Source organism: Loxodonta africana, chromosome 4 (assembly GCF_030014295.1).
Source record: "Loxodonta africana isolate mLoxAfr1 chromosome 4, mLoxAfr1.hap2, whole genome shotgun sequence".
Taxonomy (NCBI): Eukaryota; Metazoa; Chordata; class Mammalia; order Proboscidea; family Elephantidae; genus Loxodonta; species Loxodonta africana.
Window position 1 is genome coordinate 126,340,859 of NC_087345.1, and position 21,167 is coordinate 126,362,025.

Consider the following 21,167-nt stretch of genomic DNA (forward strand, 5'->3'; position numbering starts at 1 on the left):
TATTTTCTCACAGTTTGGGAGGCTAGAAGTCCAAATTCAGGGTGCCAGATCTAGGGGAAGGCTTTCTCTCTCTGCCGGCTCTAGAGAAAGGTCCTTGTCTCTTTTGAGCTTCTGCTCCTGGGCAATCTTCACGTGGCTTGCCATCTCTCTTCCCCCATCTCTGCTTTTCTGCTTGCTTATTTAATTGCTTTTATATCTCAAAAGAGATTGACTCAAAACACACCCTACACTAATTCTGTCTCATTAACATAACAGAGACAACTCATTCCCAAATGGTATTAAAACCACAGTCCTACCCTGTTGTCCTTGAGTCGGACTCACAGTGACCCTATAGGGCGGAGCAGAACTGACCCACAGGGTTTCCAAGGAGCGGCTGGTAGATGTGAGCTGTCGACCTTTTGTTAGCAGTTGAGCTCTTTAACCACTGCATCACCAGGGCTCCACCACAGGCACAGAGGTTAGGATTTACAACACATATTTCTGGGGGACACAATTCAATGCATAACAGCCCTTGGGTATATACCCAAGAGAACTGAAAACATATGTACACACAAAAATGACGTGCATATCATTTCTATATGATGTTCACAGCCAGAAGTGAAAACAATCCCAATGCCAATCAACTGAAGAATGGATAAACAAAATGTGGTATTATTCATACAACAGAATATCACTGAGCCATAAAAATGAAGTATTGATAAATGCTACAACCTAGATGAACCCTGAAAACATTATGCTAAGTGAAAGAAGTCAGACATAAAAGGTTACATACATATTGTAATTCCATATATATGAGATGTCCAGAATAGGCCAATCAATCCAAAGAGACAAAAAATAGGTAGAAGCTGGAGGAAGGAGAGAGTGGGGAGTGACTGTTAATGAGTAAGGGGTTTCTTTTTTGCGGTAATGAAAATATTCTAGAATTGGATGCTGGTGGTGGTTGTACAACCTTGTGAATGTACTAAAATCCACTGAATTGTAAACTTTAAAGGGGTAGTTTTATGGTATGTGAATTATACCTCAGTTTCCAAAAATAATTAAATAACTAAATATACTCAATTACTTTTACTTCCTTCCTCCACACCTGTGACAGATATCAGAACCCATCATGGCTGCTGCATAAGCCCAACTTGGTCTCGGAACTCTTCTTGACACCGGAGGAATAGTCCAAGGTAAAAAGCTGTGTTCATTCCAATCCTGAATCTTTACATTAGCAACATCATGCATCCAAATAACTTAAACGGCAAGCTGTGGATATGTCAAAACAGTGTTCTCAGTAATCACTTGGAACATTCCTTATTTGTTCTTAAACTGACCCCATATTGGCCACACTCTTAACCTTACTTCCGACTGTAGCATCTTCTTCTGTAAGATTTTTCTTCCACTCTAAGAACGAGGTGCTTCTGTTTAGTTGCCCTAGCTTTCATACATTAGCTACCTCCTGATTTTGTCTTTGACTCATTATTAGCTGTCTCCACTTCAGGGAGTAGAATGCCCTTTTACCACCAATTAAAATTAGGCACATTCTAACCCACCCTCCATCTTCTATCCCTACCATACCTTCATCAGTTGACCCCAAGTAGGAATTCAGATAGTTTATAAAGGTTGGGGTGTGCTAGGCTACTACAAACTATACTCAGGGTCAACTATGAGTTATCTAGCTCCCTGGCCCCCACCAGACCACTATTCCCACAGAGGATTTGGGGGTTCTCTGTGGGAATCTTCTCTCTGTGGGACGCCTCTCTCGTACAATGGACAAATAACGGTCAGATGTTTTCATTAATTACACCGCATGGCACCGATTATCACATACTAGACATTTTGAAGTGACCCCGTTTCTGAAGGCAATAGCTTCCAATGGCAGTTTATAAGAATAAACTCTCATCCGTTATTTTCATATGCACACCTCTGATCTGTAAATCAGACAAAAAGCAAATCTCAGTCCACATGCTCTACCAAAAAGAAAATATGAACTCCATACCAGTGAGACTATTTCTTTTGGTAACCTATGCCCATCATATTAGGATGATTACGTGGGTAGAACACAGTATATAATATTCAGTAATTCCCTAGTGATTTTAATGTGCAGTTATAACTAATATCTACTGAGTATCTATTAAACATCAGGCATTGTACTACGCACTTGACATAAAAAAAAATATGTCATCTTTATTCCTCACAACAATCCTATAAAGGAAAACATTATCATTCTCATACTAGAGATGAAGAATTGGGGATTCAGAGATCACAAATCATGCCCAGGATCATACAACTACAGCAATCAAGCCAGAATTCAAGCCCATGTCTGCTGGACTCCAAATCCATGCTTTTTTTGCCTAAATCTTGGTGTATCTTTTCTAGAGAGCTACTCAAATTCAAATGTCAATTCATTTCGGTTAAATACAGACCATGTGGAGCAATGTGCTCAATAGCTTTTCTAAATCCTTAACAGATTAATTTAAATGGTAACTTTTAGTTTTCAAAAGGAATAGAACACTTATGTTTCTAATTTAACCACCAATATTGATTTTGCTAATAGTGAAAACAGTAACAAATTACCTGACAAAACATGGACATTTACAAAACAAAACTGAGAGGAGTCTAAAGGAATAAATTATTTGTCAGCAGATGAATCTATTTTCACTGGCAAAGTCTGTTTGTATACTTTGTACTCTGACATTTTACCTGAACAAGCATTTCACAATCCTTGACATCATCGGGTGCTTAGAACATAGAATTGTTCCACTGACAGAGTCCTGAGAGATCTTTTAATCTCACTCCCCTCATTTTACAGATGAAGACTGGTCAGAAAGGTAGAGCAGTCTGCCTAGGCTCACAAAGCTGGTACTGACAGAGCCAGAACTGGAACCCAGATCTCCTGGTTCCAAGGTCCACCACACCATGTTACTGTCAGCTGTCTGAATCAACTCTTTCCTGATGATAACAGTTCCTTTTCCATCATTAGTTCTACCTTATCCAACAAATTATAATTGTTGCTGAGAACTGTGACTGAAAACAGTTTTTCAAGACACAATTTCTGTTTATAAGGAAAACAGAAATCTACCGTTACCTGACGTTGCCAAAACCAAATGACAAAATCAAATCAAACAAATATCTCCATACCCATTAGGAACAGGAATCTGCCCAGGTGAGCCTAGATCTGCAGTTAGAAGGTTATCGTCAAAACTGTATGCACTTCTTACTTCCCTCTGGAGTTACGTGAACCTTCACCAGCGCATTATTAGTCTGCCATTTCCTGTTGTGCAATGGACACACAATGGGCAGACTCTTGCCAATGTTTTCATTAATTACACCACAGGCTGAATGGCATCGATTACCACATCTTGGACATTTTGAAGAGATCCTTTCCTTTGTTCAAACGACGTATCTAAATGTCTCAGTAAAGAAACAAATTTTATTTGAGTCATCAAGAGAATCCAGAGACACCAGGGCCTCAGAAATTTGAATTGCATCACTTTGTTTTTATGACTTGCTCAACTTCCCCTTATGCCTTCTTACCCATAATCGTATGTCTAGGCAGGAAGGCAGGGAAGAGATCCCCAAACTTTTAAGCAGTTCCAAAAACATAAACACGTTAAGCCCCTCAAAAATCCAAACCCATTGCGGTCAAGCTGGTTCCAACCCTACAAGACAGAGTAGAACTGCACCATAGGGTTTCCAAGGCTATAATCTTTATGGACATAGACTGCCACATCTTTCTCCCACAGAGTGGCTGGTGGCTTAAAACTGCCAACTTTTTGGTTAGCAGCTGAGTGCTTAGCCACTGCGCCACAGGGCTCCTTAAACACGTTAAAATCGGGCAGATCACCCTTCCTGGCCCCTGGCCCTTGGCCCCAAAAAGGGCTGGAAAGTGGCACTGGAAGGCAGCAAACAGGAAAAGAAAAGATGACCAGAGATAAAAAACACAAGTCTGAGGGAAGAAACCCTAACTCCTCCTTCTTCCTTGAGAGAGTTTCCCTAGACTCCATGGAAGGCAACAGTTTAGGGCACGTAAACATCTTAGAAGACCTTTAGCCTCCTCCTCGAAATGTCTCTGTTCTGCAACAGGCCCAGCATCCAGCTCTTCTCACAGACTGATTAAAGACACCTCTGGGCACGGGGGTGAGGGACGGGGAAGGAGTGGCAGGGAGGAGTGGGGGGTGTACAAAGCCCCTCAGCACTAGTCCCCACTTTGGCCTTCCTGACTATGCCCCTTTGTCAACCTTAATTGCTACTACAGTCCTCTGACACACCAGTAAAAAGCTCTTTTTTCAAAAAAGTGATCAGGAGTGTGGAAAAGATGCCCTGGAAGTTGGCAGAGTTATCACTTTAAAGATGTAAATGTGGGGTCTTCAGGGTTATATTTTTTTAAGTGGCACTGCATGCTATAAGGATTGCTTCTGAAATGTAAAAGTGTACTTGTGAAGCTATTAAAGGAATATTCTAAAGGAATACTGGGTCAGGGAAAGTGACTTTAGTCCAAGGACAGGAACCGGGAAGTAAAATGTTTTTAGATAAAGAATTGAAGGGAAAGCAAAAAGAACAGGAGAAAAAGCATGGGCTCTGGAGTCTGAGTACGGGTTACAGATCTGGGTTTGTGTCCCAGCTCTACCATTACAACACCTCTGAACCTTTAAACAAATTACCTTTTAGGGTCTCACCCCTTTGGGAGCAAGGGAGAACAAAGAAAACTAAAGATATAAGGGAAAGATTAGTCCAAAGGACCTACGTATCACAACTACGATGGCATTCCACCAGACTGGGTCTAGTACAACTAGATGGTGCCCAGCTACCACCACTGACTGCTCTGACAGGAATCACAATAAAGGGTTCCGGACAAAGCTGGAGAAAAATGTAGAACAAAATTCTAACTCAGAAAAAAAGACCAGACTCACTGGCCTGACAGACTGGAGAAACCCCGAAGAGTATGGCCCCCAGAAACCCTTTCTGCTCAGTAATGAAGTCACTCCTGAGTTTATCCTTCAGCCAAAGATTAGACAGGCCCATAAAACAAAACGAGACCAAAGGGGCACACCAGCCCAGGGGCAGGGACTAGGAGGCAGGAGGGAACAGGAGAGCTGGTAATACAGAACCCAAGGTCGAGAAGGGGGTGTTGACGTGTCGTGGGGTTGTTAACCAATGTCATAAAACAATATGTGTACTAAATGTTTAAGGAGAAGCTAGTTTGTTCTGTAAACCTTCATCTAAAGTACAATAAAAAAAAAAAAGGACTGTAATAATGTAAAACAATATTTCCCTATGCTGATCAGAGAATCTTCTGCTAACTGCTTTGCTGTCTGAAGACAATCTATTTTGCAGAAACTTGAATCTTCCAGATCAAGTATTCTATTTATAAGGTTCATCACTTAAGGTAAATTATTAAGCTGACATAATTATAAATTAGTCTCTGGTGAGTCTTTTAAATATCAGCACGCTATCCAGGGCTAGATAATCCTGATTTGGGAATTCTGTTCTTGGAGCAGAAGTACTAACACTGAATTTTCAAACCTTCTGAAAAATGATGTAGAGGGCTTAAAGAACATGGACTTTACGGAAGAACAAATGGTGCCCGGCTACCACCACCGACTGCTCTAACAGATCACAATAGAGGGTCCAAGACAGAGCTGGAGAAAAATGTAGAACAAAACTCAAATTAACAACAACAAAAAAAACCCCCAAGCTTTCTGGTCTGACAGAGACTGGAAGAACCCCCGAGACTATGGCCCTCGGACACCCTGCTAACTCAGAACTGAAGCTGCTCCCCAAGTCCACCTTTCAGCCAAAGATTAGACGGGCCTATAAAACAATAGCACACGTGAGAAACATGTTCCTTAGCTCAATCAAGTACACAAGACCAAATTGGTAACACCTGCCCAAAAGCAAAGACGAGAAGGCAGGAAGGGACAGGAAAACTGGATGAATGGACACGGGGAACTTGGGGTGGAAATGGGGAGAGTGCTGACACATCGTGAGAATTGCAACCAATGTCACAAAATAGTGTGTGTATAAATTTTTGAATGAGAAATTAATTTGTATTGTAAACTTTCCCCTAAAGCACAATAAAATAAAAAAAGAAAATTACCTTCCAGGTCTTTGAACCTCAGTTTCTTTATCTGTCATATGTCAATGATAATGTATGTGAAATGCCTATTCTAGACCTGGTACATGGTAAACATGTAAAAAAAGACAGCTAAAATGCTATTTCTACTACATTAGGGGAGGAGTTGAAGAAGCCATGTCAGTAGGTGGAGTGAATGGAGGCTGAAGAAAATCTGGGAGCCATGCCAGTAATCTGGACCTTTCTTTCCACTACCTAGGATTAAAAGGAAGTAAAGTAAGTGTGACTTAAGTGACATACTGAGTACTTTGAAACCTGGGCTAAGGTGACTAAACAATGTGGAACCGGGGTAAGTACGCACTCTATAATAATCACCTTTATGCAACCAAACTATCCATGAACACAACTTTTTTTTTTGACACGAAGCAGAAAACAGACCTTGAAGGTTGTGTGGAAGTGTTACTTTACAGCTAAAATCCTCCACCCTTGTCTGAAGACAGAAACCATAGGTACCGAACATGGGACGATGATGGATGATAATGTTGATGGCAGCAAGGATAACGATGGTAACGTAACAATTTGCTAGATCTAGCAGTTGATGCCAGAGCCTGGGCTCCTAAACGCAATGCTGGACAACCTCTCCTGACACGTGAGAACCTGTTTCACAGTCAAGAGGCCCATATCACTACGCATGTGGAGAAATGAGGTGACAACTCAATAAATACATCCAGTAAACATTTACTGAGAACCAGGGAGAAGTGAGGAGGGAGATTCCTCCGACCGAGGGAACTGGGAATACTTTATCTATAAAGGCTGTTGGCCTTTGAGCTGTGCTTCAATGGGACTAGAGCAGTCATCAGGCAAAGTTGGGATGACATCTAGCAAGAAGGAGCACTGCCAGAGACACAGAGTATGAGTAGGGACCACAGAGCAGTCTGAGGTTAGTGGATTTTCGAGAACACAACTATGACTAGTATAAGCAGAAAATGCAGGTGAGTGGCTGATTACAGAGAATCTAAGTCTCAGCAAGGTGAAAAAAAGAAGTCTTAAACTTCCAGATGAGGAGGGAAAGAGGCTGAGGTACTTTGGAATACAGGAAAAAAACCATTACTGAAACTATGCTGTAACTATGCTGCTCAAGTTCCTACTTGTATAGAACGCATGATAGCCTGCATTGCCTTCCTGTTGGTCTTGCTGCCTTTGAAATACATGATTTTTACTCCAAAAAATAATCCTTTCATTTGCACAGCTCCTTATAGCCCTGCAGAGCACTTCCCACTCATTATCCCACCTGCTCTGGGCTGCAGATTGGCTGTCCCCTTAACTTTCTACACGGGCAATTTCTAGTAATGGTTCAAGATGGCCTTAGGCAACTGATGAGTGCTCATGTGCACAATGAGAACTGTGGACTGATGCCATGGTGTTGGTTAAGTCTTAAGATATCATAGTTTGTCCGTATGGGCAGGAGAAAGTTAACGGTTGCCTCAAAATTAAGGGACACATCCTGGAGAAATCCTTTGGGAATCCTTGAGACCTAAGAAAATTAGAGATGTTTTTAAAGGGAGTATAGACTTGCAAGTGTTCTCCCAACTAACAACACAGATAGCAAATAAGACTCCAGTTCAGAGTGTCCAGATAAGTATGACAATGAGCAGATTGTTAAAAATGAATAGTTAATTCATTACTAACTATGTTAACATAGTAACACAGTAACTATGGTATTGTGATAGTTATTGGCCAAAAAAATTGATAAATGTTAGGCACAGAGTTATGAGGAGGAGTCTCCTGGCTAGTTCTGTACTAGCCAGGAGATCATTAAATAAGAAGTTCCTTTCTCAGTAAGGCCTTCAAGATTTCCACCCAATGACATTTCATATCCCCTTTCTTGCTTTATTTTTCATCCTTGGCACTTATCACCATCTTACATGCTATATATTTTACTTTTTACCTAATTTATTGCATTTCCTCAGTGGAACATAAGGGCCATGAAGGAGGGATTTTTCTCTGTTTTGTTCAGTGATATATCCTTAACATTTAGAACAGAGCCTGGCACAGAGCTGAGTAAGTTAATAAATGAAGTGGACATGTAGATGCATATGGCTACGAAGTTCTGAAGGGCATACTCTTATCTCAGTGGTTAAAAAAAAATCTACAGGCAGGGACAGAACCTTTATAAGGCTCATGTATTGTGAAGAAAAAAAAAAAAAACAGTATCTCCAATTTGGAAGAAGAAAGAAAATACACGTTCCAGTTATAATAATCTCATCTCTAAAGGGCAAGCACAATTGTCATATTGTTTCCTTCTAATCATTTTTAAGGGTATTTAATATAGTTGAGATCATACTAAATAATACTGTAGTTTTTTCACTCAACATTAGCAGCATGTCTTTTCCTAATATCACTTTGTTTTTCATTGATAGGAGGACTTAAACGAAGTGAAATTTACTACGGAACCTTGCACCAACCCTTCGGAATTTCACAAGAGGCTACAGATGCATTTGAATAATTTAAGTTCAAAGATGACACGGGTGTTCAAAATGTTGCTCAAAATTTAGTACAAACTAGGGCACACATATAGACTACATTTCCCATCCCCCTTTGGAGTTAGTTGTGTCAATATGGCTGAGTTCTAGCCAAAGTGATGTGTGACACTTATAGGTTTGGTCCATAAGAACCTTCCATATGAGCTATTCCATCCTCTTTCCCTTTCAGCCAACTGGATGTTATCATTGATGAGGATTTTGGGTCTGACAGAACCACGAGATGGGAGAAGCTGAATCCCTGAATCACTTGATGGAGAAGAGTCACCTGCTAAAAAGAAACATCCACCTTGAACATGAGCAAGAAATAAACTTCTGTTGTATTTGAGTCATTGCACATTTTTTAGTCTATATATAGCTACAGTCTAGCTTATCATACCTAATACAACTCTCATAGTCTTTATTCTCTCCAGTAAAATGAGAAAGCTTGTCCGTCACTAGGACAAAGATACTGAAATAACCAAAGAATATAATCAGTTGTTCATTTAACAAACATTTATTAAATGCCTGCTGTGTGTCAGGCATTGTTCTAGGCATTGCAGCAATGCTCAAATTTGCTAAAATATCTTGGTTTTCTTCACTGAAAGAGATGTAGGATATGGAATATCCTTTCCCAGCCCTAGTTGCCATTCTATAACCCATGTGTCCTTAATACTGCCTATCTGTTAGCTTATAGGTTGTAGTTACTCTGGCATTCCTCACAAGAGAGGAGGCTACCTGGGCCTCTAACACTGCTCACTCTGGTAGACTGGAAGTGAGCTGGGGAAGGGAGAAGGACAGGGACTCTCACGCTTGGCATATGCAACCAGTCCTAGGAAAGCTGGCAGGGCCAGCTACTCAGGAGCACTTCTAGGGCAGGCAAACTGGGGGGAAATGAAGCTGCTGTTCACACATGCACATGTATCAGTGTCCAGAGTATAAATGGAGCTAAACTTCGGAGCAGTCAAATAACTGGGCTTTGCTTGTGCCTCGCCAAAAAACACAACCATACATTTCCAACAGGCAAGTAATAAACTAGATTCGGCCCTCCTCCAGGGTTTCCGTCTTTTGGCAGGACAGTGTTGGTGTAAAGGAAGTGTGGGGCCAGGCATAAGGAAGCGCTGTACAGCATACCTTACAGCTAGACAAACCCGAATAAGCTCAATCTCCCATCTGTATTTCCTGACAGCCAAGGGACCAGTTGTATTTCTTACTGCAAAGAAAGGTTACCCAAAGGACAAGAAAGGGGAAAACTGTAATTATATTGTAAGATCTCAACCTGAAATTTACAGCAGAGTAACTTGTACGATAGAAAGGAAACACAAAGCTTTCTTGAAATGCCTTGCCTCAGTATGTCAGCAAAAAGAAGCCTAACATCTCAATGCCCTTGTAGTTTTAAAATAAGCACTCCCAACCTATTTTATAATTTGAGGTCAGAAAACAGCAACTGATGCCAGAATGTGTTTAAAAGCAGAACAGGAATCTAACAATTTTGTCATTTAAAGGAGAGTAAGGGAAACCATATCCATTGCTGGTGGGAATGAAAAATGGTACAGCCGTTGTAGAAAACAGTGTGGCGGTTCCTCAAAAAACCAAAACACTACAAGTAGACCCAACAAGGTATGTACCCAAAAGACCTGAAAGCAGAGACTCAAAAAGAGACTTGTACACCAATGTTCATTGCAGCACAACAGCCAAAAGGTGAAACACCTAAATGTCCATCAATAGATGAATGGATAAACAAAATAGGGTACACATATACGATGGGATACTACTCTGCCAGTAGGAGAAATGAAGTCATGATACATGCTACATTACGGATGGAGCCTCAAGACATTATGCTGTGCGAAATAAGCCAATCACAAAAGGACAAATATTGTATGACTTCACTTATATAACAAGACAAGAAAAGCCAAATGTATAGAGACCAAAGTTTATTAGTGGTTATCAGGGGTGGGAAGGAGGAGAAAAAGGGAAGTTAATGGTGATGGAAAAATTGCTTTGATTAAGGGTAGGGCTGAACATCCAATTATTTTAATTGCTGTCAACAAGTTGTACACCTGTAAAAAGTTAAATTGGCAAAAGTTGTGTGATAGATATACTTACAACAATGACAAAAAAAAAAAAAAGAAAACAACTAAACACCTCATGGGATTTGGTTCCTTGATCTGAAAGTGTAGGGTCATGGTTTCATGGAACATCCCAGTAAATTGTCCTAATAAGGTGTTTGGTGCTTCTATCTGCCTCCTAGTTTGTTGTGTAGTGCCTGGGTCTTAAAAGTTTTCAAGCAGCCATCCAAGGCATATCAATTAGTCTCTAGTCACCTGGAGCAACAGAGGAAGAAGGAGAGTCAGGGATAAGACGAGGATGTGGAATGTGTGGCTAATTGCCTCCATAAACAACTGCTTCCTTTGCCATGAGACAAGAAGAACTGGATGGTGCCCGGCTACCATTATGGAATATTTTGATCAAAGATTCTATAGAAGAATCTTGATCAAAAGGGGGAAAATGCAGAACAAAATTTACAATTCTCATGGGCTCTAGGCTTCCTGGAGTCATGGAGGGTGGAGGAACCCCTGTAACTATTGCCCTGAGATAATCTTTAAACCTTAAACCAAAAATATCCCCTGAAATCATCTTAAAACTGAGTAACAGTTTAGCTTAACTAGTAAAACAGTTCTGTCTTGAGCATTATGCTCCTTTAAGAACTATCTATATGGAATCAAATTGACAACAGCAAGTAGAAAGTTCAGATAGGAACCTTAGGGGGCAGAGAGTTTATTAATAAGGGAGGAACAACTCAGAAAAGGAGGATGAGAATGGTTGTACAACTTGAAGATTGTAATCAGTGTCAATAAATTGTATATGTAGAAACTTTTAAATTGGTATATGTTTTGCTGTGTATATTCTCAACAACACCAACATAAAGAAAATTTAGAAAAAGAAAACCAAACAAAAAGGGAGTCGGTTCAGGTGGCAGGCACAAGGTAACAGTCTCACCAGGCCAAAAGTTCATGTTAACCAGGCTTCTGAAGGTGCTCGAGTGAATGCTGATTCCAGTTCAGACACTGATTCTCTGTGCAGCACTATGAGCAAATCATTTAACCCCAACCAGCCTTTCTCTTGTCCTCACGGGAAGAAACACAGCACAGGAAGTCAGGTCAAACACTTGGAAAATGGCCCCAGCTAGGTCTTACACATTACAGTATTGTCGACAAACTCCTGCCCAGCTCTGGGTGCAGGCCCAGGAATGGTGGCTCTCGTGCATTCCTTCAAACACTGACCGAGCGTCTACTGTGTACAAAAGGAATAATTAACAATGAAATGAATGATTTCAAAGAAGTAGATCTTAAATAGCATGGTAACGGGGAAAAGAGGACTGGCAATCAGGAAGACTCATCTCCTAGTACCATTCTAGTCATTAGCAGATTGACCCTGGGCAAGTTCCAGATAAACTCAAATGACCTTGGCTTCCTTATTTGTGCAATGAAACGGCTGAATTAGATAACGCTAGGGTCTCTTTACAAACCTGTGTCATCACATGGCTTTCTAAGGATTACAGTTCTGTTCATCTGAACCTCCCTTCAATGCTTCGTGTTGGATTATGCTAAAACAGCATGCTTATCAACGCATCAAAGAATGAAAAGCACATGGACTACCAGAATCATATCATGAACTGAGACTTAAGGCCTTTATACAAGCACGTAATAACTACAACAAAATAAACCTAGTGGTTCTATCTTCTGAACATATTTACCCACAGACAGCAACTAGAGTGAGGAGGAAACACGATTCCCCTCAAGCAGTGATCCAGGTCAGTGACTAGGGAACCTCCAAAGTCTCAATTCTAACTTCCTGGGGTTGTGTATTTGCCACCTGCCTTCCTCCCTCTCCTCATTCCTCAGGCCCCGGCGAAAGCACACATGTGGGGAGGAAGCCTGTTCCCTTCTGCTCTGCCTGTCTGTGAACCCGAATTTTAATGATAGATGTGACCTACAACTGCCAACTTGAGTCCTTAACTAGAAATGATGAGATATCACAGAAAATCACAGAAATGACAAGTGATGTATTTACAGCCTAGAAGCCAAAGACTATCATTTGCCACCATCAAGTTTTACATTTCTCAAGAATTCCCCAGGCACTAGTTTGCTATCTATCAAGTAGAATAAACAGTTAAATTAAGTACAAAAATTTAAAAAATCACTTATTTCTGGCATGAAAGAAATCATGCAGAGTTTGAAGGAAACTAGAGTGGGCTTAAAACATTAATTCTTTATCATTCTTGGGTTATGAAGAGCAGAGCTTAAAATGAGCCATTATTTAAGCTGCTACTGATACCAAGAAATTTCCTTTGGACCAATTCATTGCAATAAAAGTAGGCTTTCTCCTTTAGTCATTATCTATATTTAAAACAATAACAAAAGCTAACACTAAAAAAAAAAAAAACACTATAGGGCTTACTAAATGACAGGCAGGGTCCTAGGTACCTTACATACAGTAACTCAATTAATCCTCACAAAAACCTTTCTGAGGTGGATACTCTTCTAATCTCTATTTAATAGAAGAGGAAAGTGAGGCTCAGAAGGATTAAGTAACTTGCCCAAGCTCACACAGCTAGTTAGAGGCAGTGCCAGGATTTGAACCCAGGCAATGTGACTCTGGAGTTTGTGTTCAGAACCAACCATTCACAAATACAAGTTTTCCTACCTCAGCTGCACCTTTTTATGACACATAACACTTAAAACTGTAGTACTACCCAATTACCAAAGCCACTCTCAACAAATGATCTTCCCTCTTCTTCACAGAGAATACAGTTCCCTCAGGTGTGACAGATCAGGGGCCTATCCTCTTATAAACGTGCCTGCACCCCCTTTCTCTCCAAACGAATCCCACACTCTCTCCTTCTCAGAAACCTCACTCTAAGAATCCTCTTTTTTTCCTTTATCTTCTATCTCTTCTCTCCTGGCCCTTCCCCCCCAACCTGTAAACATGTTCGAATGTGCCACCTGCAAAAAAAAAAAAAACTACTTTGATCTTTATCTACTTTTAAAACCATAATTCCAGACACTATCTTACTTTGTGACCCTGGGCAAATCACTTACTCTCTCTACAAGGCTTCATTTCTTGCATCTAGATTAATGAGGGCACTGGACCAGAGTTTCTAAGAGCCTTCCAACTCCAACATTCATTCTGTGGTTCCTCATACAGAGAAGACTGCTTGGAACAAGTTTACTAGAAGTCAAGCTAGTGTCCTCATTGTGTCTGGAAGCCCCAATGTTAATTTTCTTCCAAGACTGCTTGTCAAGCTGATCCTTAACCAGCAATGCTTCCCTCTTTCCTGCCGTTCATTTTCCAGATCTTGGTCTTCCTTTAAGATTGAGCTTAAACCTCACCTGTTCCAGGGTATCCCAATCTTTAATTCTTACAGAACTACAGTTATAAAACCACAATTGGGTACTCTCCATCTATACTGCCTATACTGTATCTTCGTTCCTTCATCTAGATTAAACTCTCAGAGAGCAGCTGTGTCATTTTTCTCTGTAACCCCCAAAGGACCTCACACCAAGTAGGTCTTCAATAGTTGCTCAGCAATGCTGGATGGTTGACTGAGGGGTCATCCTATATCCACTAAGGAAACTCATGGTCAATGCATATTATAAGACACTCTGATTATGAAGGAAGCTATCTACATTCTTCTTCTCTCCTTTGACATACACAAATTTGTAAAACATAAACTTTTCATTCAAGACCATCATCCAAATTTAACAACAGGAAAGCTTAGCTAACTCCTTGATCTTATCTGAGCCAGAAATGGGTATAGCCATTTCCCTTTGATCAAACTTAAGTGATCACTCAGAAAACTCACTCGAAGTGATCACAGGCACTGTAATTTTACGGGCTTTTGATTTATCCATTTCTATGCTTCCATTAATACATACCCTCCATGGTTAAGTTCCCCTACTTTTCAACACATATACCATTATGTTACTTCCTCACACTTTTAACCAAATTTCCAGGAAACATCTGGAATAATATCAGAGAGTTTGTGTTTGATCAAAACTACATCCTCTGATTTATTCATTTGGAAGTGACTAATTCCAACCCTGAGGTTTGAAGTGAACATAGATGGATGTGTATGTTTCAGGAGTTTGCTAACATTTAACAACAGAAGCATTAATTCACCAATGAAAACCCTAGAACAGTGTTCACCTCCTCTGACCTAAGAAAGCTACCAAGGTGTTGCTCAGAACTGTGGGCACTGTTCTCTGTTTTGCAACAATCCTGAACAACTACTGACTATTCAAAGAGAATCTCAGAGTTCCTGAAACAGGATTTTAGAATCTGTTGAATTTTTTTTAAATGAATGCTCCTGAACATCAGTTCTCAGCCCTGGCTACATATTAGACTCACCTAGGACATTTTCATAAATACCTGGGCCCAGCTTCCACCACCCTCTTCTCACCCCTCTTTGAGGATTTTGATCCAATTGGTTTGGAGTGAGACCTAGGCATCAGCATTTTCTTAAAAGTATCTCAGCTGTACTTAATGACGTATCATTGCTAAATATTTTAAGTATGATAACAGCATTGTGGTTGTGTTTAGTGGAAAAGCTGATGAAATTCAAACAAGGTCTTAGTTTAGAGTACTGTACCAATGTTAATTTCCTGGTTTTGATCATTGTTCTAAGGTTATGTAAGCTGTTAACTTTAGGTGAAGCTGGATGAGGGGTGTGATGGTCAAGGTTGTGTGTCAACTTGGCTGGACCATGACTCTCAGTGGTTTGGCAGTTATGATATAATTTGGCAGTTACATAATGATGTGATCAACCCCATGATGAGATCTGTTATGAGCAGCCAATCAGTTGAAAGACAGCTCTTTGGGGGTGTGGCCTGCTCCAGTATATAAATGCGTGTTCCGGCCAGGTGCTCACTCCGGATCCTGCATTCAGCTCATCATCATCTGACCTCTGGTACTTGGGACTTGAGCCAGCAGCCTGCCGTCTTACCTGCAATTTGGGATTCGTTAGCCCCTGCAGCCCATGAGCCAGTGGTCTGCCGTCTGACCTATCTTTGGTACATCAGCCCTCGCAGCTACGTGAGTCAGGAGAAGCCTCCAGCCTGATGCCTAACCCACAGACTTGGGACTTGCCAGCCTCTACAACTATGTGAGCCATTTCCTTGAGATAAATCTCTCTCTATATAAATATATATACACTTCACTGGTTTTGCTTCTCTAAAGAACCCAGCCTCAGACAGTGGATATACAGGAACTCTCTATTATTTTTGTAATTTTTCCCTAAATTTAAAATTAATTCAAATTAAAACTTTTTTCTAAAAGAGTCCTTTACTTACAAAATCACCTGCTAAAATATTTATGACTGAAGTGCTATGTCTAGAATTTACTAAAATTAAATCAGTTGGGGGGGCAGCAGGGAGTGAGCAGAGTGGTATGAATGAAACAAGAGCGTTCACAAGTTGACTATAGCAGCTAAGCAATGAGTACATGAAGATTCACTGTATTTGTCTCCTACTTCAGTGTACATGTGAAATAGTGGAGGAAGAAATGTCCAAGGTGATTCTAACATGAAACCAAGGTCAAGAGCCACTTCTCTGGAGTTTGAAAATGTGCTATATGAGGAGCTCTGTCTGGTATTACCAGCTACAAAACACTTTACCTAGCTCTTTAACACTGAGCTAGTCACTTAAATCTTTTTATACCACATTTTCCTAAATTACAAGACATATAGATTAGAGGTCGTTCTAAAAAGACAAGAAGCATCAAAAAGTCATTTACTCTAAAATTGGCTGAGTTAATGTCACAGTTGCATTCTAGCACTGTAGTAAAAAATGGTGCAGTCTTATGCCTACAACAGCATTTCCCAAAGAACATTATAAAAAATACTACTTCCATGAGATGTTTATAGGTGTTACCTAAGGTAAAGGATTTGAGGTCAAATAAGTTTGAAAAGTGCTGCTTTTCTTTACCATAAATTCCTCAGAAATTTTACAGTGACAATGTGTATTGGGACTTTCCAAGCGGTAATGGAATATGCATAAGTTTGACCTTCTTTGTTTTTTACATACGACTAGTTTCATAGACAAGAGCCCTGGTGGCGCCAATGGTTACACCGTTAAGCTTTTCTGACTGCTATGCTAACTGAAAGGATAGAGGTTTGAACTCACCCAGCAGCTCTGGGGAGAAAGATCTGACAATCTGCTTCTGTAAAGATTACAGCCAAAAAAGCCCTATGGGGCAGTTCTACTCTCACATAGGTTCGCCAGGAGTCAAAATCGACTTAATGGTACCCAACAACAACAAGTTTTGTAGAATTTATTTTGGAAAATAGTGCTTTTAGATGAGTGGTTTATAAATCCTAGTTGATGGAAGGTGATATCAGTATCATTTGGTGAGCTTATTAAAATAATGATTCACAAACCACATCCTGGACATGCTGGGAGAAGAGCAGGATGCTGTATTTAAACAAACAAAAGCCCAAGTGTTTCTGACGCAGTCATGTTTGGGAATTAAAGCTCCATAGAGCTGTGATTAAATGTATAAAATTAACACATAAAATCAATGTATAATTACTATAATAAAATACATTTATAAGAGTAGAAAAGCCATGTCAGTGCCAAGCAATATGAAAACTCATATTTAACAGTCTTCCAAATAATAGTATTTAATCCATGAGAGAAGAGCATATGCATACAATACTTTGTAAAAGATAAATACTAAAATGTTGGAGGTGTCAGTAGATTTAAATTGTCAATATAACTGACGAGTACTTTGTACTGTCTACTACCAACTGATCACGAATTTGCAATGATTCTCAGTCCATTACTTGTGTGTTTCCTCATCTCCATTTTCTTCTCTCACTTGAGTCAATGACCAGGGTGGGGCCATGTTGTTAAACAACTCCAGGGGGTGCCAGTCACATAGAACACAATGTGGAGGGTGCCTTGGGAACTGTGCCATGTAGTAGCCCCATTCAATAGTACATTTAAATGCTTATTATTGTGCTATATTCTATAGTTTACTAAGTACTTTCTTTTCTCACAAAAAAGTCCTTCACAAAGTGCATCTTTCCTCACAAAAACTTTGCATGGCAGGTAAACATAATCAATCCCATCCGATCAATAAGAATCACTGAGCCTTTCATGTGCGAACAACAGTGAAGAATATAATAGAGGGAGACATTAAGGCTCCCACTCTCAAAGCATTGCTAACCTAACTGGAGAACAAAATATAAATTATATACAGACACAGCTAAAGCCAATTCTAAGACACAACATTAGCTAGAGCAAATTAGTATGGCAGGACTTTACACATACTAGTAATAGCTCACATTTAGTGAGCGATTTAATCTTCACTCAACCTATTATTAGCCCCATTTTTCAGGTGAGGAAACTAAGACAAAGAGAAATTAAGTAACTTGCCCAAGCAAATAAGTGGTGAATCAGGACTTAAACTTCAGATTAGTGTAGCTCTAGGAACCACTCTTCTCACCATTACATTTTACTGCTAAGAAAGAAAATCTTCCCAAAACAATGAACACACATATCAAGTCTTAGTTAAAAAACGACTACTTCCCATAAAGCTGGGATCGCTGGCTGTACTGCCCAGGAGAAAACAGACTCAGGAGGCACAGGGAATCACAATAATGAGTCAGCAAGGTTACATCCCCCCAGTGTTACCTCTTTGATTCGTTTAACCAAAGCATTCTGATCAAAAGCAACAGCCTCCGCACACTGATGCAGGTGGTCTTGGTATCGCAAGCAGAGCTGCAACACCTGCTGAGAATCCAATTTCTCCAATTTGGTATTTGTTGGGGAAGTCTGACCACTCAACAGCCCTTTAAAGCAGAAAAGAGAAAAAAAAAAAAAAAGAAATCAAATGAAATGGAAATTACTGCTCATAAACTTGTAAATCAAGGAGTAGTTTAATAAGTTCGCTTTTGTTATATGTTAATGACAATCATAGCAATGATCATTTATGGAACATCTATTAAGTGCAAAGCACTTGGCGGAGTCCTTCCTGTACACTACTTGCCATACTCACAGCTGCCCTGGAAAGTAAGGTATTATTAGCCCCATTTTAGAAACGAGGAAGCCACGACACAGGGAGGCTAAGTAGCTTTCCCAAAGTCACATAGCTAGTAACTAGTTTCACCAAGATAGCATTCCTGACTCATCTTTTATGTGACACTATTTAAAGGTATCTGGAATATAAATCTCTCCTAGATTAAAAACTTTGGAAGAGGTATTTACTTAATTTCTTTTAATAAAATGGTCACCTTAAAAAGTAAGAAAAAAGTAATAAACTGTACAAGGAAATTGCTAGGAAGATATGCTGAAATGAAAAAATTTAAAAAGTAAACAGAACATCAGCTAACAAACCAGCAACTCTCATTCTCTACATTTTCTTTCAACATCAGTTTAGTTGTATAACTATTAAACTCCCTTATATTTGCATAAGACATTATATTTTCAAGTCCTTTCACATAAAATTATCTTTTCTTTAAGGTGTGTAGAATAGGATAATTATTGGTATTTACAAAGGAAGGAGTCAAGTAAAGAGGCTAAATGACTTGCCTGAGGTCTCACAGCAAAACCTTGACTAAAACTCAAGCTTTCTGACTTTTGGTCAGGTGCCTTCTGCCAAGCCAATGGTTCTCAAACTCATGTCAGGACCCCTTTACACTTTCAAAAATTATTGAGGATACCCCCTCCCCCCAAGAGCTTTTGTTCATGTAGTTTTATCTATCATTATTCACTTATTAGAAATTACTTGAGACATTTTTAAAACATGCAGTAAATCTTTAAAAATAATAATAAACCCTTTATATGTTTGCATAAAAATATATTTTAAAGAAAATGGAGGTATTTTCTAAGACAAAAAAATGAAAAGAGTGGCATTTGTTTACATTTTTTGGTAAGTTTTCTTAATATCTGGCTTAACAGAAAATAGGTGGATTCTCGTATCTGCTTCTGCATTTAATCTGTGGCTATTTCACATGTCATCTGACCTCTGGAAAACGCCACTGTACACTTGTAAAACGTGAGTATTTGAAAATAATGTCTAAGTATTACTATGGAAACAGTTTTGACCTCAGAGACTCCCTAGCAGGAGACTCCACCAACACACTGTGGGAACCACTATGTTAGGCCATGCTCTGTCTCATACCAGAGCCAATGATACAACACAAGCTGCATGGAAATGAGTATGACAATGGGGCACTTTCTGAGCATAATCAGGATGGACCCACCCACGTGAAAACTGTTCTTCCCACTCCTGTTCCCCAACCACCTCTGTCAGCCTCTCACTGGTTCTGATACGGGGACTAGAACTTAAACCAGCGCTTTTTCTCCCCAAAACAGGCTGTGTGATGAACTAGCCAGTTGGGCTGTCCCACGGAATCCTTGGAAATGCTGGCCAGTGCGCTCAGGTCTCCATCTGGCTGACAGAGAAGAATGCAGGGCTGGAACGTGAGGCACTGCTCTGTTCTCCCACATTGCACTGCCACCACTATGTCCCTCAGCTGTTCCACTGCTGATCCCAATGCAGGAGAGCACCAGTTACTTCAACCACACCTGCCTCCAACAGTATCTTTTGGAGAGTCTGGTATTCGCAGAAATGGGGATTTTTTTTAATTGAAATTTTTATTAAGATCACGTAGATTAACATGCAATCCTAAGAAACGATTTACCCAGTTCCCTGCAATTGGTAATATCTTGCAAAAACTACAGTACAATATCACAACCAGGATATTGACACTGATACAATCCACTGATCTCACTTAGATTTCCTAGTTTACTTGCACTTGAGTATGTGTGTATGCGTGTATGTATTTAGTTCTACGCAATATTTTCACACGTAGATTCACACATCTACCCCATGGTCTGATACTGGAAGTTCCATCACCACAAAGATCTCTTGGTTGCTCTTTTATAAGCACACCTCCCTCCCTCCCATGCCCTTCCCCATTCCTAACCTCTGGCAACCACTAATTTATTTGTCATTTCTAAAATTTGGTTATTTCAAAAATCTTATATAAATGGAATCATACCATATGTAACCTTTCAGGACTGTTTTTTTTCACCCAACATAATACCCTAGAGAGTCATCTAAGTTGTAGCATGTATCAACAGTCTGGTTCCTTTTTATTTGAGTAGTATTCTATGTATCTACGTACTGCAGTTTAACCATTCACCTGTTGGAGGACATCTGTTTTTTTTTTTTTTTTTCCAATTTTTGGCTATTACAGAGTTGCTATGAACAGTCATATATAAGCTTTTGTGTAAACATGTTTTCATTTCTCTGTGATAAATGCCCAAGAGTACAATTGCTGGGTCACATAAGGTAACTGCATGTTTAGATTTATAAGGAACTGCCAAACTGTTTTCCAGAGTGCCTGTACCAAAAAAAAAAAAATGTGGATTTTTCAGGCCACTAAAATCTCCTAACACAATTGTTTGTCAAAGGCAGCTCTACCACTGACAAGGAATACAGTCCCAGGGATGCAGACCTGGAGGAACGTACCAAAAACTTTTTCGGTTGTCATGCAAAGACTGAAGAAGGAAAAGAGGAAG

General features: G+C 39.9%; 1 protein-coding gene and 1 long non-coding RNA gene across 3 annotated transcripts in view; both read right to left on the reverse strand.

The window, feature by feature from the left end:
- BORCS5 (BLOC-1 related complex subunit 5) overlaps positions 1–21,167 on the reverse strand; it is a 101,256-nt gene that overhangs the window by 18,331 nt on the left and 61,758 nt on the right. For both annotated transcript variants that reach the window (XM_023554399.2, XM_003405654.4), the window contains exon 3: positions 18,273–18,430. In XM_023554399.2, coding sequence (XP_023410167.1) covers positions 18,273–18,430 — 158 coding nt within the window. The remainder of the gene's footprint in view (positions 1–18,272; positions 18,431–21,167) is intronic.
- On the reverse strand, positions 143–10,695 carry LOC135231232 (uncharacterized). Its single transcript, XR_010321891.1, has 2 exons — positions 1,814–10,695; positions 143–1,248 (listed from the first exon to the last, which is right to left on the reverse strand). It is a non-coding gene; the product is annotated as an uncharacterized LOC135231232 (long non-coding RNA).